The sequence below is a fragment of the Cnephaeus nilssonii genome (genome assembly GCF_951640355.1).
Source record: "Cnephaeus nilssonii genome assembly, chromosome: 19".
In the NCBI taxonomy this organism is placed as follows: domain Eukaryota; kingdom Metazoa; phylum Chordata; class Mammalia; order Chiroptera; family Vespertilionidae; genus Cnephaeus; species Cnephaeus nilssonii.
In genome coordinates, this window is record NC_137090.1 from 35,351,676 (window position 1) to 35,376,958 (window position 25,283).

At 42.9% G+C, this 25,283-nt stretch overlaps 1 protein-coding gene across 3 annotated transcripts in view; it reads right to left on the reverse strand.

Moving 5' to 3' along the window:
• The window catches only part of SMG6 (SMG6 nonsense mediated mRNA decay factor), a 221,788-nt gene that overhangs the window by 96,213 nt on the left and 100,292 nt on the right, over positions 1 to 25,283 (reverse strand). For all 3 annotated transcript variants that reach the window (XM_079799253.1, XM_079799252.1, XM_079799254.1), the window contains exons 12-13: positions 22,503 to 22,671; positions 10,880 to 11,081 (exon numbers count right to left, since the gene is read on the reverse strand). In XM_079799253.1, the coding sequence (XP_079655379.1) occupies positions 10,880 to 11,081; positions 22,503 to 22,671 (371 nt within the window). The remainder of the gene's footprint in view (positions 1 to 10,879; positions 11,082 to 22,502; positions 22,672 to 25,283) is intronic.

Sequence of the window (25,283 nt, forward strand, 5' to 3'; positions counted from 1 at the left end):
CAATTTAAATGGCTATAACTTTTTTTGGAGGGCAATTCAGCATTATCTATCAAAAGTCTTAAAAGTCTGCATACTCTCTTTGACCTATTAATTCCACTTAGAAAATTTATTTTATGTAAAGATTTCTGTATAATTTACATTTAATATATGTAAAGATTTCTGTATAAGATCTTTTGAGATGGCATCATTTATAAAACTGAAAAATCATTAACTTCCTAAAATGTCTAATGATTGGGGACTAAACAAATATTATGTTATGTCCAAAGAAGTTGATATAATGCTGCTATTACACTTCATGTTGTAGGTGAACATGAAAATATATTCAGGATATATTTATTGCTAAGTGAATAAAGTAGATTACAAAACAGTACATACAATTTGATTCTATTTCTGTTAAAAAGCAAAAAAACTTCATATTTGTCCATCTGTCCGTCCACCTATCCAAACATTATACAAGGATCAAGGATCTTTTATTTTCCTTATTGCTAACCGTGATTTCTCTAGTATTTATAAAATAATTATCTATTTTATAATACAGAGATTATTTTTATAATTAAAAACTATAAAAAGCACAGACTTCTGAGTTAGCTCTACTTCCAATATCCTAAGTGAAGTGACCAAACTGATTACACAGAGTATATCCCCCATGCCTCTTGATCCCTCCTTTGTCTACTATTCACTGCTATGGCTATTATTTAGAACAGTGACTGATGCACAGCAGTCAGTCAATATCTATTAAATGGGAAAATGCCATCCATCTGCTATCAATATAAAGAATTACTGCCAGATGGATAGATAGCTAGAAGGAGGTCATTAAGAGCCAATTCACAGCTTCCCTTCTTAAGTAAACAACTTTTTAAAAAACTTTCTTTTGTTTGAAGTTAGTTTGTAAACATGGAATTGATTTTTGTATACTGACTTTATATCCAGTAACTATGTTAAATGCACTTATTAATTCTAATGATTTATCCTTATTTTCTTTTGGATTTTCTAAGCATGTACCAACGTTATTTGCAAATAAAGATAGCTTTATTTTTTTCTTTTTCAATCATCTTTTTAATACTTTATTTCTTTTTCTTATCTTACTGTACTGGCTAGGACCTCCAACATAAGCTGAATGGAACTGTTAATTAATCACCTTTGTCTCATTCAATATCTTTTTTGTTTTGTTGTTAATCCTCACCCGAGGATATTTTCCCATTGATCTCTAGAGAGAACAGAAGGGAGAGGGAGAGAGGGAGAGATGGAGAGAAACATCGATGTGATTGGCGCGCCTCTGACCAGGGCCAGGGATCGAGCCTGCAACTAAGGTACATTCTTGACTGGAATCAAACCTGGGACCCTTCAGTCCCTGAACCTTTCAGTCCAAGGGTTAACACTCTATCCACTGAGCCAAACTGGCTAGGGCTCATTCTATTTCTTTACTTGCTTGGTGGTTATACCATTGCTCACTTTGTGATGAGTCTTCATTGTCTGCATTTTCATATTTATATTTCACAAATAAAAAGGTTAAAAGAAGAAAAAGAAAGCTGCAGGAGAAGTAAACAATGAAGAGCCTGGCAAAATTCTCCAGTTTGAAGGGTGTATTAGTTTCATACTGCTGCTGTAATAAATTACCACACATTTAATGACTTAAACAATACAATTTATTATTTTGCAGTTCTGGAAGTCAGAATTCCTAAAACCAAGGTGTTGACAAGACTGTGTTCTTTTTGGAGGCTCTATGGGAGAATCTATTTCCTTGCCTTTTCTAGCATCTAGAGGCCACCTGCATTCCTTGGCTCATGATCCCTTCCTCCATTTTCAAGGCCAGCAACCTACTATCTCTAAATCTCTCTGTGTGACCACTGGTTCTATCATCACATCTCCTTTTTCTGACTCTGACACCCCTACCTCCTCATAAGGACCCCTATGATTACATTAAGTCCACCTGGATAACCCAGGATCATCTTCCAATCTCAAGAGCCTTAATCTAATCACACACATAAGGCCCTTTTGCCTTGTAAGGTTACATTTAACAGGTTTCAGGGATTAAGACGTGGGTCACCCTTGGTTTACCTACTACAAAGTCTGCCTACCACAAAGTGCGAGGACATGAGGCAGATGCAGAACACTACTTAGAAGTTTTTTCACTGCTACCAAGAAGTACCACTCATAATCAGCAGTTCAGAGAGGCCCAAAGGAAGTGGCCAGAGAGGCAGAATTTCTTCTTGACATGAGAGGCCACAGCTCTAGGAAGGAGGTCAGAAATTGCCATATCATTTAAGTTAAACAAAGGCTGCACACGGGAAACTAGCTCTGGTATAGTAGCTCTACTATATACAGAACAGGAAATGTAGAAAATAAATTCATTTATTGAGATGCACACTACCTGGCTTCCTTCTCACTACCTTTAGGGTGGTGACTTACAAACTTCTATCAACCACCTTTAGACTTGAGAAGGGAATTCTAAATAATATTTGGAGACAAAGAAGGCATCTAGTGAGAATTTTACTAATCTGTTTGGAGAAAACATCAGACCTGAGTAAATTTTTCTTTGTTTAAAGAGGTATAAATGGCCAAAATCAATTGTAGAAATTCAAGTTGGGGCCTATGAAAAGAATCTGCAACATAAAAAAAGGAGAACATAGCATTCAAAGAGATGGAGAAACAAAGCATACTTGGAGGGGGGGATGTTAGGTGAAGAAGACAGTATCTGTTTTATTCTTAAAACAGAATTTTTAAAATCATAGAACCTGTGAAATATGCTGAAAGATGAATGACAAAACAAAGACAGATTGAAGGGACCTGGATAAAAGGCAGGCAAAAATATATAAAGGTTATAGAATAAGATAAGAAAATAATGTAAGAGAACAAATAATGCAATAGCAGACCGAAACAGTAAATTAGAAGAAGAGTAGAATCAGCACTATAAAAATGTGAATCAATTGCAGGGAGGACAAACCTGAGGAGTCCTTCAAGAATGCAGAGGCGCCCTAACTGGTTTGGCTCAGTGGATAGAGCGTTGGCCCTGCGGACTGAAGGGTCCCAGGTTCGATTCCAGTCAAGGGCACATCCTGGGTTTCAGGCTCAATCCCCAGTAGGGGGCATGCAGGAGGCAGCCAATCAGCGATTCTTTCTCATCATTGATGCTTCTATCTCTCTCTCCCCCTCTCTTTTCCTCTCTGAAATCAATAAAAATATATATTTTTAAAAATGCAGAGGCAAGGCAGAAAGCAATTAAAATGATGACAGAAGAGAGATGCAGAGGACAAAGAATGGAGATCCAATACATTGGGAGAAAAGAAATTATTAAAGAAAAGAATAGAACAAACAGAACATTAGCAATCAAGGACATGAGATGAAAACTTTTCTGGTCCAAAGACAGACCTGGATGTGCATATTAAAAAAGCTCACTAGGTACCACGAAAAATTAAAGTGCAAAGCCTAACAACTAAATAAATCTTCATACAATTTGAAATTCAAGATCAGAAAAAATTACCCATGTTAGACAAAAAAAAAAAAAAAAAATTACCTACAAAAAAGGGAAATTGGACTTTTTTCTAATTTTTCTTTTTTTAAATATATTTTTATTGATTTCAGAGAGGAAGGGAGAGGGAGATAGAAACATCAATGAAGAGAGAGAATCCATTGACTGGCTACCTCCTGCACGGGGATCGAGCCCGCAACCCGGGCATGTGCCCTGACCAGGAATCGAACCATGACTTCCTGGTTCATAGATTGATGCTCAACCACTGAGCCACACTGGCCAGGCCTCTAATTTTTTCTAATCATTAATGCAATAGAATAATATCTATAGCTTTAAGGAAAAAAAAAGTAAACCTAAGCTAAGTTGCCATTCATGTGCAAAAACAAAATAAGAACAATTTCAAGTATTAAAAAACTAGTCATAAAGAATGTCCTTAATATATTAACAAAAAGAGCAAAGTAAGGAAGAGATCATTTTGATCATATATGTATGTATGTGTACAAACTTGTTTTAATGGGCACAGAAGTGGTCTAAAAAGACAAATATCGCTCTAGCTGGTTTGGCTCAGCGGATAAAGTGTCGGCCTGTGGACTGAAGGGTCATGCGTTCGATCCAGTCAAGGGCACATGCCTCAGTTGCAGGCTCAATCCCCAGCCCTGCTCTGGGCGCATGTGGGAAGCAACCAATCGATGTGTCTCTCTCACACAGATGTTTCTCTTCCTCTGTCTCTCCCCTTCCCTTCCACTCTCTCTAAAAATCAAGGGAAAAATATCCTCGGGTGAGGATTAACAAAACAAAAAAGAGAAAGGAAGAAATATTACTAGTAAATTGTTAGCAGCAGTTATCCCTGAATGCTGGCTTTTGACTTCATATTATTTTTGTGAATTGTTTGATTCTTTTGCGTAAGTATGTGTACAACTACTGTATTTTACAAGTCATCTTAATTTTTAAAAAGCATCCATGACATCTTTGCTGAAAAAAATTCCTCAATATTGCCCTAGCTAGTTTTGTTCAGTGGTTAGAGCATCGTCGGCCTGTGGACTGAAGATCATGGGTTCGATTCCAGTCAAGGGCACATACCTCGGTTGCAGGCTCAATCCCTGGCCCCTGTCAGGGCACATGTGGGAGGCCCAATGGATGTATCTTTCTCACACAGATGTCTCTCTCTCTCTTCCTATCTCTCCCGCTCCCTTTCACTCTCTCTAAAAATCAATGGAAAAAATACCCTCAGGCGAGGATTAACAACAACAAATTCTTCAATGTTGCATTTGAATAACAAATAGATAAAAATAAATAACATAGAAATGAGAAAGCCATCGATTAGAAAGATTGATGGTGAGCACTAAAAACACTTAATATAAATTAATTCTCAATAATTAATGTAAATTTAGAAACATAACACAATTGGGTGAAAAAGAAAATACATAAACAGTCCTAATTTCCACATTTTAAATATGGGATGTAAATAGGTTTTTTTTTTTTTTTGGTTTTTTTTTGAGAGAGAGAGAGAAACATCGATTTGTTGTTCCACTTACTTATGCATTCATTGGTTGATTCTTGTTTGTGCCCTGTCCAGGGATCAAACCAAAAAATGTGGTGTATTGGGACGACGCTCTAACCAATTGAGCTACTTGGCCAGGGCATGATATTGATACTTTGAGAATAAAGAATTAAAGGTTTTTCAAAAAATTAGTCACTGGTAACTTGTACTTACAATAAATATTTTCCGGACCACCAAACAACGAAGATAACATTTCCACCCAAACCATATGCATAAAACAAGAACAAAACATACATTGTATGGTTCTAGTTTTATGAAAGGAATACACACATAAGCATGAGCAGAAAAAAACTAAAGGAAATATAATAAACTATTAACACTGGTTAATTTTAAGTGGTAGCTTATAGGTGATTTTTATTTTCTTGTGCTTTTCTATATTTTCTATTTAAAACATTTTTTGGTAATTATATGAACAACAAACAATATGCCCAAAATGTCATTTAATATATAAACAAGCAGACAAGCTAGTACTTCCAAAAGTTGGCTAATTTAAGCCGCATTTAACCTCAAATACACATTTTAATTTACTCTATTTTAGGTTAGAGAGTGGAGTCGCTGAAAGCCAGATACTCTAAACTTATTTTTTAAAATACATCCTTTATTGATTTCAGAGAGGAAGGGAGAGATAGGAGAGAGATAAAAACATCAGTGATGAGAGAGAATCATCGATCGGCTGCCTCCTGCACACCCCACATTGGGGATCAAACCCACAACCCTGGCATGTGCCCTGACGGGGAATCGAACTGTGACCTACAGTTCATAGGCTGACACTCAACCACTGAGCCACAGCGGCAGAGCACAACTACATATATTTTTAATGAAAAAGTTTCCTGGAATCCCACATCCAGACAGAAAGCAAAGACGACTGTAAGGATGACTGGGATGGGATGGGAGACTTACAACATGACCTTACAATGTAAAATAATTTATTCTCTATCAAGCCAAAGAGTGGCCCCAGCATTAGCTTGTTGGTTCTTCACTTACTTCTCGATCAGACAATAATATGGAGAGAGACAAAGAATATCACAGAAGATTAATCTAGCTGGGGATGCTCAAATGAGTACTGCTTACAACCACTTATGAAATAAATGCTTTGGTATCCATTAAATAACTAGAGCTTTAGAGCCTAAGGAAAGATGAGCCTGTTGCTAAATAAATCCTTGTTTAGTATCACCTATAGTTATACATTCACATGCATATTTTTTTGAAGATGATAATTAAGCTTTTTTGATATTAAGGCACAACATGAACTCAACATCTTTCTCCTAAAAGTTTCTTTTTTATCACTTTTCTTATCTGCCTATAGGGTTGTTGGGGTTTCAATGAGAAATGCATGTAAGTAGGTTAGAACTGTGCCTAGAACATGATTAGTGACTGCAACAGCTTAACTTTATTATTACTAGAGGCCAATGCACAAAATTCCTGCAAGAGTAGGCCTTCCTTCCCCAGGTTGCCAGCACCAGTCTCCCTCTGGCACCCGGGACCCGGGCTTCCCTCCGGCCCCCTGGGACCTGGACTTCCCGGCTTTGTCTGGAAGGTTGTCCAGAAGGACATCCGGTCTAATTAGCATATTACGCTTTTATTATTATAGAAGATGGTTTGATTACTTTTCAATCACTTAAGCACTACTAGTATAATATGGCAGGAAGGACAAGAGTTTTACTTTCAGGATGGCTATTTATTACTTCTTTTAAAACTTGTTATTATGGACAACTCATATATATACAAAAGTAGAATATAATGATATCAATGTATCCATTATTCAGATTTAGTAATAATGATCAACATGTAGTCAATAATAATGATTGCTATTTAGTAATAATCAATATCTGACCTTTTTTCATTAATATTTCTATCTACCCCCTGCCACAGATTATTCTGAAGCAAATCCTAGACATCAAATCATTCATCAAAACATGAGGTTTTAAAGTCATACTGATAAGGGTTCTAATCTAGACTTCCTTACTAGCCACATGACCTTGAATGTGCTACTTAACCTCTGGAATTTGGTGCCTAGCAGCCACTCAATGAACTTAAGATCACTTTCTTCCCCCTAGTTGGCTCTAACTGATTTCAAATCTGCAATGTGATGTTTCTCTCAAAATGTAACCAGCTCCACTCTATTGCTTTTAGCCTAATATGCACTCCTTTCCTTACTTCTGGATAATCCCAATAGCAACCTGTTTTCTCACTGCTTGTTCATTTCATATCTGGGTTTTCTCTAAGGTTTTTTTATTTTAGGCAGAACACTAATCCTTGAAGGTGTTTAGTAAATAAAAAAGTTTAAGAGTGAAACAAATTTGGAAAAGACTGCAAAGGCTATCCTTATCACAATGTATGCTGTATTAAAAAGCTCCAAGTTAACACTGCTTTACCCTAACTTACATGATCATCCATCCAACAATTAAGAACTTACAAAACTGGAGTGCCATAGAACATGCTTGGGAAATACAATGACATGTTAATGCCAAAACACTACTCCTTAAGGCAACGTCTTGAGATACTATAAGCTCAACAAAATTTCAAGAGTTCACCCTTAATTATAGGTTCAAATTAACTTATGTTGCTTCTCATATGGTTGTATATGCCACAAACTGCCTCCCAAACTAGGAGGATCTCTGCCTTATACATCTGGATCTTTCATTTTGTATGTGTAAGACAGTGTAATGTAGGCATGCTCAGTAATTATCTGTTGAATGAGCATCAAGGCTAGAGCAAACTTGTGATTAATCTTGACCAGCAATGACATTGCTCATGTTGCTGTTACTGAAGAGTCCTTGAGATATTTTACATTTCTTAGGAGTAAACACAAGAAGCTGGAGAAAATGTCTACCATTTTCAGATTTCTAAAAGGTCAAGTTCCTAAATACTCTCTCTGACACATCTATACTAATCTTCCAGGTCAGGCATGGAGATAATCCATGAGTTTATCATCATTCTCCACTCTTCTCTTAAGCTTCAGTCACCTCTTTAAAAAAAAAAAATGAAGGTACTAGCACTTATTAAGGTAGGCTTATTGTGAGGACTTAATGAAATACCTAGGCCAGGGGCTGATATTCAAGAGATGTTATTTTTCCCCAGCCATGAAGAATAAAGCAGAATAAAAGAAAAAGAAAGGTGGGCAACATCTTATATTGAGTAACTAGGGAAGACCTCTCTAACAAGGTGGCATTTAGAAGAGAGTGAGAAAGCCACACAGCTATATGGGGACAGAGTGTTTGTCCCAGGTTAAGAGGAAAGCAAGTGCAAAGATTCTTAGGCATCTTTGAGGAACAGCAAGGATGCCAATGTGACTAGAGTATATTGGGTATGAGGAGCAGTAGGAGCTGAGGTCAGATAGTTAAGAGGGTGTAGGTAGCATCAAATCATTGAGGGCATTGTAGGCTGCCGTTAAAACTTTGGCTTTTATTCTAAGTGAGAGGAACAGCCATCAGAAGGTTTTAAACAGACATGACATGATCTTATTCATGTTTTAAAAAGATCATTCCAGTTGCTGAGCTGAAAACAGACTGGGGAGTAAGAGGAGGGATGAACTAGAGAAACCAGTTAGAAGGCATTTTGATGAATTGAACTAGAGTGTAGTAGTGGTAAGAACGAGCTGTATCTGCATTTATTTTGAAAGTGAAGAAACATGAATTGCTGATGGATTAGTTATGGAGGTGTGAGAAAAAGAGAGGAACCAAGAATAACTCCAAGAATTTTCATATGAGCAACTCAAAAATCAAAGTTGCCATTTACCAAGATGGGAAGACTAAAGAAAGATCAGGTTTGGGAAAGAAAAATTCAGGAGTCTGGATTTGGAGATGTTATATTTGACACACCTATTTCACAATCCTTGAAGCAGAGATCTACCTTAGTGTCAATGAGTGACAACTGCCGGGGTAGCCTGTGAATCTCTACTCCAGGCAAAGGGCATGAACAGCTGGCTCTGTGTTCTTCTCTGGCTAGATCATATACTTGTAACAACTGTATTCTATCACAAATATATCATAATATGTGCTATCTTATATACATGTATCATATACTAACACGGGGAGAGCTGATGAGAACATAGGGCTTAGGAAGTCTGATGCTGGTTAGTTCTCCTCCTTGTTCTGCACTAAAAGATAGCTAACATAAGAGCTAACTCTCAAAAGCGTCCTTGGAGTCAAGACTACCTTGTGATCACATAAGAATAGTACCAGGATCCCCTGACTCAAGCCAGGGTTATCCAGTTTCTCTTCTAACTGAACATCTTTTACAAAGTGTAAACATTGTGTTAGCTGTCCTATCTCACGTACTACAACTCCCTATTCTTATTCCCTTCTGAAACTCGAAGAGCAAGATTTCATTCCAACTTTTCACCGGAAAAGCATAAAATAAATATTTCTTTTGCTTTCACATTCCCAAAATCTACTAGCCATTAAATGCATCCAAAGAATATGGACTTTTGGTATGCCAATGTCTAGAACTTTTATCTACTTACAGAAATTTAATCAAAGGGAATATATATATATAAAATTCTGCTATAAGGAATTACTTCACTATTGATAGTGCACAAATTGGGAACAATCCTTTGGTTCAATGAAGCAAAAATGGGTTAAAGAAATAATTGGTATATAAAAGAATATTAAGGGATTATATAAATGATTCCATATAAAAATACATTAAAAATATTAAGTAAAAAAAAAGGCAGACTACAAATAGTATGTATAATATGACCCCCCAGTTTTGTTTTTTTTAAAGTGTATGTGTATACTATTAGTCAAATATGATTATGTATGATCAGCAAAAATAACAGTGATGTAACCTCTGGGTAGAGGGAGGGGTTGTAGATAAATGTTCTTTTTACTTGTCTACAAGGAACTTATACTGTTTTCTACTAAGAACAAGTTTAAAATTTTTTATATTCAATATAAAATATTTTATATTTGTAATTTAAGTCTGGAATTTAGTTTTTACTATCTTAAAAAAAATCTACCCACATTTCTATACATACTTCATCTAAGTCAAAAGACTTCTTTCTGAGGAGCCATTTGTGGACTCTACCCCAAAGGCCTCTCTCCCAGGAATCAATGCTAACAACTCCACAGAGAGCTCAGTCACAGGGTTCTCCTGCACAGCACAGGAGACTCTGCTCCTAGGGTCTGTGGGTGCTACTTCCCCAGTCCAGCAACTGTTACATGGGAATGTAAAGCAGAATGAACTGCTTTACTCTCTGCACCTGGCCAAAGACACAACTGTTAAACAGAGACTAAGTTCCACAGTCCCCACCAGGGCAACAGCAATGGACTTTGTTTTCTATAAACAGACAGACAAGAAAAAGGTTCAGGTTAAATCAGTCCTCAGAGGAAGAAAAATAGAAACCAGGCAACGAACGGGGAATGCTTCATATTCCTAAAAGTTTTTTTTGTAAGTTAACACATGGTGTCTGCTTCTCTCTAGTCACCTATTTATCACTCTCCTCCTTAGAAAAGGGAAAAAGCCCTGGCTGTTTTCCTAGTGCAGAGTTTTGTGGCTGGGGGGAAGGAGGAAGGGGGGAGAAAGGAGGGTGCTTTAAGCATGATGCAAACCATTTGGAGTTGAGTGAGAGCACTGCCAACACAAGCTGGACTATTTAAACAAGTGAGGAAATGATCGTATATACAACATGCCAGCAAGCACACACACACACCAAAGGAAGTCGAGAGGGCTTTTTTTTTCAGGACACAGAGCTGGATGTCAGCGGCTAAAAGGTCGATATTTTCCCTTAACACCCTTCTCAATGACTTAATCATGTTCCGTTTGCACAGAAAACTTCCCAAGAATAAAAAAGTCTGGAGAATTAAGAGGAAGGGTGAATGGGGAGTGATGTTTGGCCTGGGGCTGACCTTATCCGAGGTTTTCTCCACGTAGCAGGGATCCTGAGGGGCAGCCAGCAAGGGGACAAAGCCCGAGAGAAGCCGATCCTCTTCCAGAATAAGAAGGGTGAGGTCATCGTCCGGGTCCTTGTACAGTGGCACCTCAGACTGATTCACCGCAGTCAATATGTTACAGAAATCAGCCAGCATCGACCACACATCCACAGCAACCCTGTGAGAAATAAGGTAAGAAAAGAAGAGCAGCTCTAAAGAGGGACCAGTTCAAGTATTCTAAGCACTTGTGAATAGGGAAGTACCTATGGCAAATGTCTATGGCTGGCATCTGCCAGAAAATCTTACCCAAAAAAACTAGGATACAAAATTGCACCCTTGGCAGCAATCTGGTGAATGTGTGTCTATCCGTGTAAAGTTAAAATTGATTAGGGGGAGTTTTTAATCCTAACCAGAGAAAGAGAAGAATTTAGAGAATCAGTTGCCTAATGCAGGTCCTGTCACCTTTCCAGACAGTGTGCCTAAGACACTTACTCAAACACTCTGGACACCCAGTGCCTGAGGCAGCTCCCAGAATTCCCCCACTCCTGTCCAGCCAAGAATATGCCACACATACAGCTAGAGAGCGCCAATCTTCCCTCCTCTTGCACAGCCAGAGGGGCTAGTCACACCAGGGAGTCATGTGTTTGTGGGCTTTTTCCTTTCTTATAATGCTTTAGAAATCTCTTCCTATATATAAGCAAAAAAACAATTAAACACACATCCAACAAAAACCTCATTCCTGGCCTGCCAAGCTTCCCATTCATTTCAGCAGCTGAACCGTATCAGCGCTATCTTGGCCATCCTATTCCCTCTCCTTTCCCTCAATTGTAGAAAATTAGACATAGGGTAACCAACATTATGGTTTGCCTGGAACTATCCCAGTGTTAGCATTTAAAGCCCCACATTCCCAGAAACACCTCAGTCTTTGGCTGATTGGAATGGATGGTCATCCTAATTGCATATCACCAGGTCCTGGTTGAACCTGAGAATAAATCTTGAAAATGCAAAATCTGGTCCTCCCCTGTTCAAACTCCAGGGCAGAATTATTAAAAGGTTCAATTCTCTGTCACCATCAACTGCCAAAAATCTCCTGTGGTTCAGATTCCTTTTTTGGTGGGAGCTAAGGATCCTTACAACTCTCTTTTGACAAGCCCAAGACAAGCTCAAATAGCCAAAATGGTCAGAGTCAGGGCCTGCCAAGTCCACAGACTTACGTTTCTTCCCCAGAGGACAACCTAAACAGGGAGTCTGGAACAGGCAAGTACCCTATGGATGCTAAGTTGTACTCCAAAAAGAGTGAGACCCATAAAAGAATTACAAAGAAAAAGCTTTACAATTTGGTTCAAGAGGTGGAGTGACAAGAGGCAAAAAGCAAAGAGAGGTATATGAATGAGCTACATCCTGGAATCTTCCCAGACCAGTTACTGCGCATGAGCCAAATCTGCTAAGGAGGGGCTTCAGATCTAAGCAATTTGTTGCTCCTGGAGGCTAGGAACTTGGGGGGATGGCAGAAAGGAGGGCATTCAAGGGACATGCTATTGAAGGTGATGCTGGAAGAGAAAGTGGAGTAGAGGTGTGGGGACTCCCTGACTGGATCCAGGTGGAAGGAGCCTGCACTGGTTTATTTACTGTAATCACTGCACTAGGAAAAGGCAATGAAATGAAACATCTTGTTTTCAAGAGTGTCCTGGGAACCAGGCGGAACACAGCCCCATTAATCACACAACGGCACATAATCAACACACGTGTACAGCAGAAGTAACTCGCTTCACAGGCTTTGCCCAGGAAAAAGAACATGTTTGGGAAGAATCACCGGAGGGACAAGGGTTTTTTAAAGCCTCTCTCTGCACAGACACCAACAACCAGACTCATTCACAAAGCTCCATCTTTTGGCTCAGCTGGGTTTGGCTGTCAGAAATGTTTAAATATGGAAAAAAATAAACAGTTGCAACACGTTTCTGTGCAGAGATCTGCCTGAGCCCCTTTGTGATGTAATGGGAAACGCGCATTCAGGCTACCAGCTGTAGAATAAACAGAACTTCGAGGGTTAAAAGGAACTGAACTTTCCACGACCCCATCTGCAGAGAAGAAAATAATAAGAGGAATGATACACTGCCCCACAGCTCTGATAGTTTATCCTCCAGTCCCGGCTGCAGAGACAAGCACCGGATGTGATAGGGCTGCTCAGGGCCGCCTCCGAGGTTAGCACTGCCCATGGGAGACGCACAGGGAGGCTCTTCCAGCTCCCTGCTTCCTCCCCCAGTGCCCTGCTGGCCACTTGAGCCCACTGCCTGAGTCTGATCCCACAGCGCTGGTGAGCTCTGGCCAACAGGCATTGCTCGGCTGCAGAGCAGCAATTTGGAAAATAAACAGGAAAGACGACAGTGAGAAGGAAGAAGGTGAAAAGTCTCCCAGCTGAATTCTTGGCTTGGGGGCCTTGGTTGGTGCTGTGCAGGTCAAGGCTGCTTCAGGATGTAGTTGGGGGTGGAAGGTGTGGGCAGCAGCATCCCCAGCCAGGGAGAGGCAGCAGAAAATTACCCACGGCTGCCACAGTGGGAGGCCCCACATCCCTCTCTTATCCTCTTACCCCTACCATCTTGGATCCAAGAGAAGAAATATGTGATACCATGTGGTTCTCATTACCATGCTCCCTGTCCCCTACGGCTCAGATAAACCAAAACTGACTCCTCCCAGAGACTGCTGGCCACCACAAGGGACCCCTGCCCACATCTGCCCTTTGCCCATTACCACCCACCCACCTTGTGCCAAAATCCTAAGACTCCCTGCAAAAATGAAGTGGATGAGAGTTCCTACCGCAGTGTTAATGTGTAAGACAGCAGCTGGTGCCAGAAGACATAAGGTGTGTCCTGAGTCCCCAACTCAGAAATATAAAGTGGCACCACAGACAAGAACACAACTAACTAGGCACCCATGGGCCATATGGTGACTCTCCACAGAGGGCAGGGAAGAGGGGAGTGTTAGGAAACTAACAATAAAAGGAAGAGGTGAGATGCCTAAACCCCAAAGTTAAGATATTTGCAAAAGAATGAGGTAATTCCTGGAACCTGGAGAATATCATCACCTCAGTTTACCCCAATCAGGCCTCTGGGCTGGGAGGTCAGTTCCGTGGGTGAACACAGGGTTTCCTGAGTAGAAGGGGAAAAGCTTAGCTTTTTCCTGCTCTAGTTCCTTATCCCAGTTAGGAGTGCCTTCCAACCTTCACCCCACAGCAGCCCTTGGAGTCTAAGGATTCAAGGTTGGCCTGGGCTGAGTAGCCCAAAGTAAAATTCTGGTGGCTCTGAGGAGCTTTAAACAACTCCTAATCTTTTAGAAATGCTTTGGAAATGACATTTCAAAAGGTTTTCCAGTCAATTGCAAACCAACTTTGGTTCTAAATGAACCCTCTAGAGTCTAGAGTGCTATGGGCTCAGGCAAGTCCCTCTGGCTTGTTCTGGTCCCAACTCATATTTTGGGGAAGCTCCCAGAGCCCACAAAACCCCACTAAAGCTAGGGTGCATTCTTCACCTAGCAGACACAAAGCAGACAGAGAGTATGAAACTGAGTCCAATGAGTCCGTTTATGGCTCTCAGAATGGTGGCAAGGGAGCCTCTCAGCAGCTGTGATGTGATTAGTGAGCAGGGATCAGCAGTTGTAGGGTGACCCAGTGGCCCAACCCCACAGAACACACCACACACCAGGAAAGCAGACCCCTGGCTGGACACCAGATCCTAGCTTGGGACAGACCAGCAGTGGCTAGTTAGAGGTATGCACTCAGGACCAAGGCTCACTCACTTCTCCACAGACATGCATTCACTTACTCTACCAGGAAAGGAAAAAAATAAGAGTTAATTTACTTTTTATTGCCTCAGAATTCCAAGGTTTAATGTAGCTGTCAGTTTGAGTGCAGTGCAGCTGCTGGCCGATACAATGCAGCCCAGGCCAGCCCAGGTGACTGGGGAAACACATTTCACAGAAATGAACCAACACACACTCTTGGCTGGTTGTTTGGGGGATATTGACTTGGGGAATCAGATTAACCCTTCAGGCTGGAGTTAGTTTTGCAAACAACATAAGAAAAGTAGCTTCAGTCCAAGGAACTGAGAAGCCCTGGTCTCAGGTGGACCAGTGGATTTCTGTGTTTCTACAATTTTGGCGTTTTCTCATGTAAGATGTTATTCGACTACAACATGCTCTGAAAGATGAAGGTATGAGATATGTGAGGCAAGTTATACCACAACAATCTATCTCCTTCCTAGAACTCAGAACAAAAGGCAGATCTGCCAGCTTTATAGGGAAAAGGTCGGGTGGGACCTTTTCTGCAAGCTCCATACAGGGTGTGACTGAGGTGGGCAGACAGTGTGGAGAGTGGAGTAGTAAGGCCTAACCAAGGCCCAGGCCATCCTCTGGCAAGTCTAAGGAAGACTGAGCCCTCACACACCCCTTCTCTTCTTTTTTTTTTTTTTTTTTTTTTTACTGGGGGAACAGGCTGACTGGTGATTAATATCAAGTACAATGACCCCATGTTACAAGCCTGCAGGGGCCTGTGGAGGTGGCCATTTCCTGTGTAATACCAGCTTGTTTAAACACTAACATTCAAACTCCACAGCTGCAGAACAAACCCGGAAAGAGTTGAGTGAGAAGAAGCCCTGCATTGTGTTTCGGAGCTATGGAAGATCAGAGAAGTAGTACAGATGGCAAATGAGTTGGGTCTTTTGGTTCCTGGGGTGAGAAGCTCTGGAAATATAGACAAGATGGCATGGAAACTAGGCACAAGAACGTTGAAAAAGAGAAAGCTCATGGACTATAGACACAAAGGGGAAAGACAAAAGGCCAAAGCAAGAGAAATGCTCTTAAGATATGCAATACTCCCTAACTGGTTTGGCTCAATGGGTAAAACGTCAGCCTGTGGACTGAAGGGTCCCAGGTTCAATTCTGGTCAAGGGCATATGCCTGGTTGTGGGCTCAATCTCCAGTAGGGGGCGTGCAGGAGGCATTCAATCAGTGATTCTCTCTCATTATTGATGTTTCTATCTCTCTCTCCCTCTCCCTTCTTCTCTGAATCAATAAAAAATATATTTTTTTAAAAAAGATGTGCAATATGCTCTTTTAAAAACCTGTTTGCCTATGGACGATTATACTGTAGCCCAGCGGTCGCCAACCTTTCGGACCTCACGGACCACCAGTGGTCCACCGACCACCGGTTGGCGACCACTGCTCTAGCCCACAGCTCTCCACGTAGGGTTCAATGGCCAACATAAGACCATTGTAGCCCTGGAGGACTTTTGGCCCAAATGGAGAAAACTGCAGGAGATGAGCAACTAATAGCAGAAATGAACCTGAATCCAATAAGTCAACTTGGGCCCTTGGGAGAGTGCCCAACCTAAAGTAATTTTGCCCAATATGGCAAGTCAAATTCTGAAGCTCAGACACCCCACACTCCTCCAAGAACATAAACTTCTCCATGTCCTAAGAAGTGCAGCTGGAGCCCGATGGCAAACAGGTCACAGTAACCTCATTCCAGGATTTCTCAAGTACCTCTACTATGCCTCCTTCAACCTCTATCTAGGTCAGTGCCTTATTTGATTTCAGTTCTCCCAAGCTACATTCATATGTATAGTCTCTGTCACATCACTATGGTGTGTTAAACCCATCAGCACTGTGTGTTTGGGAAAGAGCAGCCCCCAGGGGACCTCAACATCTCCACGGCATGAGTGGAGCCCTCGGCGGCCTCCCTGGTGCGGATTCTCACGGTTCCTGCCTCTCTAAATTTTAGCTGTAACCACTCCAACACGTCTTCTTAGTTTAGCACACACTGGACCCAAATAACCTCAGCCCAGAGCTGGAAAGTACTCTCCCTGGGGTCAGCTGCTGTACCCTGCTGGGGTCAGACTGGAGCCTTAGGCCAACACCCCTTCCTCTCACAAGGAGTCCTGTGGGAGGAGTGGGGAGGGGACAGAGGCTCCTGCCGTGGGAGAGATCACATGTGCCCACACTCAGCACTTGGAGGAAGAGGAACCCCCTGGTGCCAGGCTGTAGTGCTGACGCCCTAACCCGGAGCCAGGGAGACTGGGTGGGGAGCCAGGGTAGCAAAGGGGCTTCCCACAGTCACCACCACTTCCTTCAGGGAAGTGCTGATGGACTATTACTTAGTGACCTCCTAAAATGCCCTTTTGGGAAGACGTATTAAGCATCCTTGAAGGGGTGCCGATTAGATTTGGGATTAGTTCTTATTTCAGAGCTGCCCTATGAGGGTGAGTGAGCTAGCTGTTTCTTAACTCAAGAATTTCTATCTCATCCTACAGGGTCAACACATGTTGGCTCCCTGAGGAAATTAGCTTACTGCATACTCCCTATATATCCCTACATCTCCCTATGTGACAGCACCTCAGAGGGCTTCCTATAAGCCTTTTCCAGCATGCTCTGTAGACTATTCAAGACAAGCCACGGAAAAGCAGCAAGTCCAGGAATTTCTGGAGCTTTTTTTTTTTTTTTTTTTAACAGTACTCCAATCCAACAGTGTGATAAATGCATCCGAGCTACAATTAGGAAGATATATAGCATCAGAATGCTAAGGTCTGGGCAGCCTGGTGAAACGCGGGCTCTCCAGAGCCCCAGCTATGTTTCCCATTATGTAACCCTGGTCATGGGCAGACAGCCAGACTCCAAATGAAAAAGAGACTCTGGCTTGGCACTGGTTCTATTTTCCTATCCTCATTCGGGGTCAGCGCAGTGTCATACAGCTGCAGAGAAAGCTCTGGGGATTAAACCTGGGAAAGCCTCCAAGACCAGGACCTGGGTTCAAGTACCAGCTGAAAGCAATAAACCAACTGCCACAGCTGGGCTAGGTTTGGATGTTCTCAAAGTCCCCTGACTCTTTCACTTACTGAGAACTAGAGATCAAGATGAGGGAAGATTTGGCTTCAGCAGAGACTCTGAAATGAGGTAGGCTGTCCCACTGCCCTAGCCTTGCCAAAGGTCCTGGGATGCAAGAGGTCACTATGCTTAGGCTTGTGGAAGCCTGTTGCTCTGCTCCTCTCCATCACCTGACATTCACAACTTCACTCATGCTCACTTGTTAAGGTTGAGAGTAGCTGTCTTTCCCTTCTACTAAGAGGCCTGGAACAGAAATGTGCCCTCCCCTCACCACCACCCCAATAAGTAGATAGCCCCTCCAAACACTGTGGTCTATTCTAAATAGACCAAAGCATTCGACACTCTCTTGCAGTGACCCAAGGCAACTTTCCACACCCTGCTATAATCCTCTGTACCAAAACCTCCTGGGCTATAAAGCCATCTTATTACAACAGGTACAAATGGGAAGTCAACCTACTTACATGCTGACCCAGCACAAAAATGCTTAAGTGCCACTGTGTGGGAAGGCACAAATGGCCCCGAAATCCTGCCCTTATCACCCTAAGTGTTCCACATGTGCCTAAGTGGCTACTCACTAGGAAAAGTAGATATGATCAGAAAGAAGAGGAATATGGACTAAAGGAGAGAACTAAGGAGACTAATGATGAGCTTTGGAATATCCCTAGAAATGTGGAGGACGCTTCAAAATGATTCTCTAATTGTATAAGGAAAGACAGTACAAAATAGACAGGGAACAAGATTAAATAAGGGTTCAAGTGTGTAAGAGAGACAATTTGGGTATGGGGGATTCTGGAAGAGAAGCAAACTAAAATGTAGGCCATCTGGCCACTTTATCAATGAGGAATTTGTCTTCACAGAGAACAATTCAGGCAAAGACCAATAAAAGCATGCAAAGCAGAGGTGTTAAGTGGAAACCCTTTCCTTCCTACTCTCTTGAGAGCATTCCTAAACCCTCCAAAATGAAGATCACACAAGGACCTTAAGAATGTCAGAGGAGTTACTATTCTGACATCTACACAACTATCCGGAGTATGTCATTCCTTATGGCCTTAAAGAAAAGGCTCCACAAAATGAAAGATCAGTAGGCATAAGACGCAACTTTGAAACCCAGAGAACTACCATACCTTGCCAATCTCTCAACCATAGTATTTACTCAGTGTTAGCTAAGCAGGCATATGAGAAACTGAAAAGGAAGAAGATAAATTCATATACCACTTTTTCAGTGCTTGGATCTGAAGGCTATGAGGTAGGGCTACGCTCAGTGGCGGTCAGGCCAGGTCTGCTCTGTCCAGCAGTGGCACCAAGCCTCAAACCACCATGCCTTGTGGTCAGGCACCAGGACAACAATGCCCCTCCTTTATGCTTAAACTTACATTCCAGAGACAACCAGCTGCTGACCCTACAGAGAGTGCAGAAGAGAACTCTATTCTCTACCATACTGACTTTTCTAGCCTAGAGGATTCATCAGAGAGTGATGCCCACAACTATAGGAATCTGTTTACTGGACAATCAGATTCAATGTATTATTTGGTCAGATTTGCTCCCCCTGTGAAAAAATCTATAAAAAACTAAGCAAATTTGTCAAGTACCCCAGCCCTCTCTGCCTCTCTGTGGCCCAGGAGGTGAGGCCCAGCTGGGGATGGCTGTAGCTCAGGACCACGTGCCCAGCTGCTGATTGAGCCCTTGCCCAAAGATGGGCAGCAGCTTGCATAAGCCGGCAACGGGCCATTTGCTGCAGCATCCAAAGAAAAAACAGACTCAGCACCTCAAGCAAATGAGGCCCAGCACTTCCTGTGTGAGCTTTCCATTTCCTCAGCCAAACAAAAGCCAAAGGGAATGAGAGAGGGAGGAGGGATGAAAGGAGACAGCCGCAGAAGAGAGTTAACAGGCCCGATGGCCCAGGATATGGGTAAATAGGGGTGGGATGGACCATATCTAAGGGACTTGTGGTTGTGAGGTGAGGTGACCCAGGGAAGGCCCAGGCTCCAGAGACAAAGAGTCTGCCTCCCCACCCTCCACCCCACGAAAGGAAAGGAGGAACATTCTGTGACCCTGCACATGCGCAAAAGCAGTGGCTTCAGAAACTAGGGAGAGCTGAGCCTTTGTCATTTTCTTTCTAAAATTGCAAACTGCCTAGTCGGCATTATAGATTAATAGCCTGAAAAGTTTGAGGCTGTACATGTTAACTCTTTGGGGAACGTGGCTGGGAAAGAGCTGACCCCTAGCTAGCAGATCCATCAGTTCATTTGTGTGGCCCCAGCTGCCCAGCTCAGGGCTTAACCCTGGCTCCTGAGGCCCAGCCTAGAGTGCATTTTGGAAACCTAGGAGAGTTTACAGAAAGGATGCAGAGGACTGTCTGATGCTGTGAGTATCACTCACACAGTTACAGAGTTAGAGTTGGGGGAGATAGGGAAAGAGGGTCAAACAGTCCAGCGTGCATCTTGGGGTGAAGAACAAGAAAGGAATTTGAGGAAGGAAGGGGGGGGTCAGACTACACAGTGCACACAGAAAGATCAATAGCTGCTGGCGAGAAATCTCTGCTGCAGCATTCCCTCTGTGGGTCACCTACGAGTAGAGACTCACATGGCTGGCCCCAGACCAGAAAAGCTCCCCACTCCCTAGAAATGCTGTCCGTAGGAGCCTAGGTCTTCACACTGTATCCTCCAGTATTTTCCCCCTCAGAGGAGCATGGAGAATGATGAGATGTTGGGTATGGATGCCTGTTACCCAACACACACATACACACCCAACAGAGAGCCAGAAGGAGCTCTGAGTGCACTACTCCTGCCAGAGGCCACAATACAAAGAGTGGAAAGGAGAGGGAAGGAACACAGAGGCAAAGACAGAGACAGAGAAACCGAGAGAGAGAGCGTGAGTGAGTGATAAGAAGAGAGAGAAAGAGAAAGGAAGAAGGAGGAATGGGGATGGACAATCAATAGTTGACCAGAGATAGGCACCTGCATGCACATACATTAAGACAATAATGTGCAAACACGAATATACACAGAGATAGTGACACTAATACAGAGAAGAATGGGACACATGGAAACATGGATATAGATCAGGAGTCAGCAAACTTTTTCTGTAACAAGCTAGATAGTAAATATTTTAGGCTTTGCAGACCATAAGGTCTCTGCTGGTACAGTATGAAAGCAGCCACAGACAAAGTGCAAACAAATAAGCCTGGCTGTGTTCCAATATGACTTTATGGACACTGAAATCTGACTTTCATATCATTTTCACAACTCATGAAATATATTTTTTTAATTTTTCAACCATGAAAAAAATGTAAGTCATTCTTAGCTCATTGGACGTAGTTTGCTAACTCCTGATATAGACACAAAAACAGCAGAGGCAAACAAAGAGACAGAGGCAAGCAGGCAGGGACAAGCCAAGACAGACAGGAACAGGCAGGAGGAAGAGACAGAGGCAAGCAGGCAATCAGGCAAGCAGACAGAGGCAGGCGAAGAGACACAGGTGAAGCAGGTAGAGGCAGGTAGATACAGGCAAACCCACATACACAGAACTCTTCCCTCCAACAGAGAGAGACAGTCACAAACACGAACACAGTATAGGTAGTCTTGTATACAGACATTTAGGCATGCACAGGACACAGTCACACAAAGAAACATGGACAGGATCAAAGCAGACATGGACCAAAAATCAGACAGACATGGATATGGACACAGACACACATTGAAACAGACCCCTGGGGACACATGCACCCAAGGATAGATATAGAGATACAGACACAGATATGGACACATACACAGACAGGCATGGACAGGTACACTGAAAGACCCTTAGCTAGATCTCAGAGACAGAAACACACAGACCCTCACACTTAAATATAGATAGACATTCAGACACATGGAGACAACCAAACCCAAACAGGCACACAGAGAGATACAGCACACAGAGATACAGACAAAAGAAATAGCCGTATGTGGTTGCACAACAATGTGAATGTAAAATGCCACTGAATTGTACACTTAAAAATAATTAAGATGGCAAATTTTGTTACATATATTTTTTATTAAGTTTATCGTTATATATACATTTTTTACCATAATTTTTTAAAAAGGAAGAAAAAAGTCATATAAACACACAAAAACATCTATATAGATATACCCAGGCATAAACATCTACTCCACAATGAAACACAGACAGGGAGGTGGGGGTAGGGTATGCTGATGAGAAAGGGAAAGAAGCAAGTGAAATAAAGAGGTACATGCACTCATTCCTCCCCATACACTACAATGTCGTGAGAGGAAGCAAGCAGACAGAGAACACCAGAGCACAAAAAGCAGTGAGAGATAGCCTGAAAGATGCATAGAGATAAAGTAAAAGGGAGAGAGACAAAGTCTCTCACGCACACACTGACACTCAAGAGGTGGCTGCAGAAATAGTGAGCATGAACAATATGAAGTGAATGAGAGAGGAAGAGGAAGGAAAAAGAACAAAACAGAGCAAGCTATGGAGAGAAAAAGAGAGACTGAGAGAGGAGAAAGAGAGGAAGAGACCAGAGCATAGGCAAAAATAACCTGAAACATCAGGAGACAAGGAAGATGTTCAAGGGAGGGAAAAACCAAAGTTCAAATGAGGAGGGAAGAGAGAACAAGGGGCTGTGGGTGGGAGGAAACAAAGAAGAGAACTGGGAGGGGAGCTGTGGGAACACAGGTGGGCCAAGGCCAGCAATGCTGAAGGAATGAGCAGGCTGACTCACTGTGAGGGCAGATCCAGGGATGTGGGTGGAGGATTCCAGGTGTCTGGGTAGCCGAGCATCCAGTCTGACCAGACTTTCACACTGGGGAGCAGTTCCTTCAGGTCCGGAACGAAGGAAGAAACCTTGATGTCATCTTGGTCATCCTCATCCTCAGGAGAGGATGGCTGAGCTGCAGAGGCAAAGGGGAGAACTGGGCCTATGTCTGCTGTGGCCCCCGAGTGAGGCCTGGGGTGCTGGGGCTGCAGCAAGCTCCTAGGGAAGGGAGACCAAGTCCACAGGAAATCTGGGCCCAGGAGCAAAGGACAAGTATCAGCACCTAAGAGGATTCTGAAAGGGAGGACAGAGAGAGAACCAGTGCACTGGGTTTGCCCCTGCAGACAGCTGTTTCTGTTCCACCTGTGGCCTGGTTGAAGTTGCTATTCTGGCCTCTCACTCCGTTTCAGCTTTCCTTCAACACAGTACTGAGATGGTACCAGAGTTCCTGCCAAAACTGCATAACCTGAATTTAATCATGAGGAAATATCAGAGAAACCCAAAATGTGGGACATTCTACAAAATAAATGGCCTGTACACTTTAAAATGTCAAGGTCGTAAAGCACATAGAAAGATTGAGAAACCATTCCAGATTGAAGGAGACTAAAGAGACATGACATCTAAATGCAAAGTGTGATGCTGAAGTGGATCCTAGGCCAGAAAAACACACACACACACACACACACACACACACACACTTAGAACAATTGGTACAAACTAAATAAGGTCTGTAGATTCAATAATAGTACTATATCACTGTTGGTTTCCTGATTTTGATAACTGTACTGTCATGTAAGAGAATGTCCTTGTTATTAGGAAGTACACAATCAAGTATTTGGGGGTAAAGGGCTACCATGTCTGCAACTTAGAATCAAAAGGTTCAGAAGAAAAATAAGTGTAAGTACATGCGTGTGTATGGGAAGAGAGAGAACTTATAGCAAATATGGTCGAATGCTAACAACTGAAGAACCTGGGTGAAGAGTAAGAGTTCTTTGTGTAATTCTTGCAACTTTTCTATAAATTTGTAATTGTTTCCAAATTAAAAGTGACCTCCACCATCCCTCAAACAAAAAAAAATAAAATAAAATAAAAGGCAGCCTCAGAGGCTGGATGCATTCACAAAGCTGATGTGGCAGGAGGATGACAGAGGGGCCAAACTATTCACAAATACTGAACCAGAAGCTGAGAGAAAGGTACAACCTTCAGCCCTGCCTTACAGCTCAGCAATCAGGCTTGGAATTCCAAGGGCAGCCTTAAAGGATACAGGACACTGCACAACCCAAGGGCTAAAAATAGTCCCTGCTGCATGTCCGGTGTGGCTCAGTGGTGGAGCATCGACCCATGAACCAAGAGGTCCGGGTTGGGGCACATGCCCAGACTGCAGGCTCGATCCCTAGTAGGGGGCATGCTGGAGATAGCCAATCAATGGTTCTCTCTCATCATTGATGTTTCTCTCTCTCTCCCCCTCTCCCTTCCTCTCTGAAATCAATTATATATATATATATATATATATATATATATATATATATAACTAGAAGCCCGGTGCACGAAATTCGTGCACGGTGGGGAGTTGTCCCTTAGCCCAGCCTGTACCCTCTCCAATCTGGGACTCCTGGAGGGATGTCCGACTGCCCGTTTAGGCCCGATCCTGGTGGGGCCTAAATGGTCAGTCGGACATCCCTCTCACAATCCAGGACTGCTGGCTCCCAACTGCTTGCCTGCCTGCCTTCCTGATTGCCCCTAACCGCTTCTGCCTGCCAGCCTGATCACCCCCTAACCACTCTGCTGCCAGCCTGGTTGATGCTTAACTGCTCCCCTGCCAGCCTGTTTGCCCCCAACTTCCCTCCTCTGCCAGCCTGGTCACCCCTAACTGCCCTCTCCTGCAGGGTTGATCACCTCCAACTGCCCTCCCTTGCAAGCCTGGTCCCTCTCAACTGCCCTCCCTTGCAGGCCAGGTGCCTCCCAACTGCCCTCTCCTGCTAGCCATCTTGTGGTGGCCATCTTGTGTCCACATGGGGGCAGGATCTTTGACCACATGGGGGCAGCTATATTGTGTGTTGCAGTGATGATCAATCTATATATTACTCTTTTATTAGATAGGATAGAGGCCTGGTGCACGGGTGGGGGCCAGCTGGTTTGCCCTGAAGGGTGTCACAGATAAGGGTGGGGGTTCCCTTAGGGTGTGGGGCGGCCTGAGCGAGGGGCCTGTGGTGGTTTGCAGGCTGGCCACGCCCCCTGGTAACCCAAGCGGAGGCCCTGGTATCTGGAATTTATTTTCCTTCTACAATTGAAACTTTGTAGCCTTAAGCGGGTGAGCCCAGCCAGGGTGTGCGGAAAGCTTTTCTTCCCCTGTTGCCGCCGGCAACCCTGGCCTGCTCTCTCAAGCTCCATTCTGCCACCATTTGTTTGAATTTGTTTACCTTCTATAATTGAAACTTTGTAGCTTGAGTGGAGGATTAGGCCTGCAACGGCTATGGAAAGCTTAGCTTCCTCTGTTACCTGGGAAACCTTGATCTCTGTGGCTGTAGCCATCTTGGATTGGGGTTAATTTGCATACTCGCCCTGATTGGCTGGTGGGCGTGGCTTGGTTGATGGGCGTGGCTTATGTAGCGGAGTGATGGTTAATTTGCATATTACCATTTTATTAGAGAGGATGTCCCTGCTCTGGTCCAGTGGGTCTCCCAATATGGCTCATCCACAACCTTTATAGCACCCACCAGATAAAGAAAGACATATAGATAAAGGAGG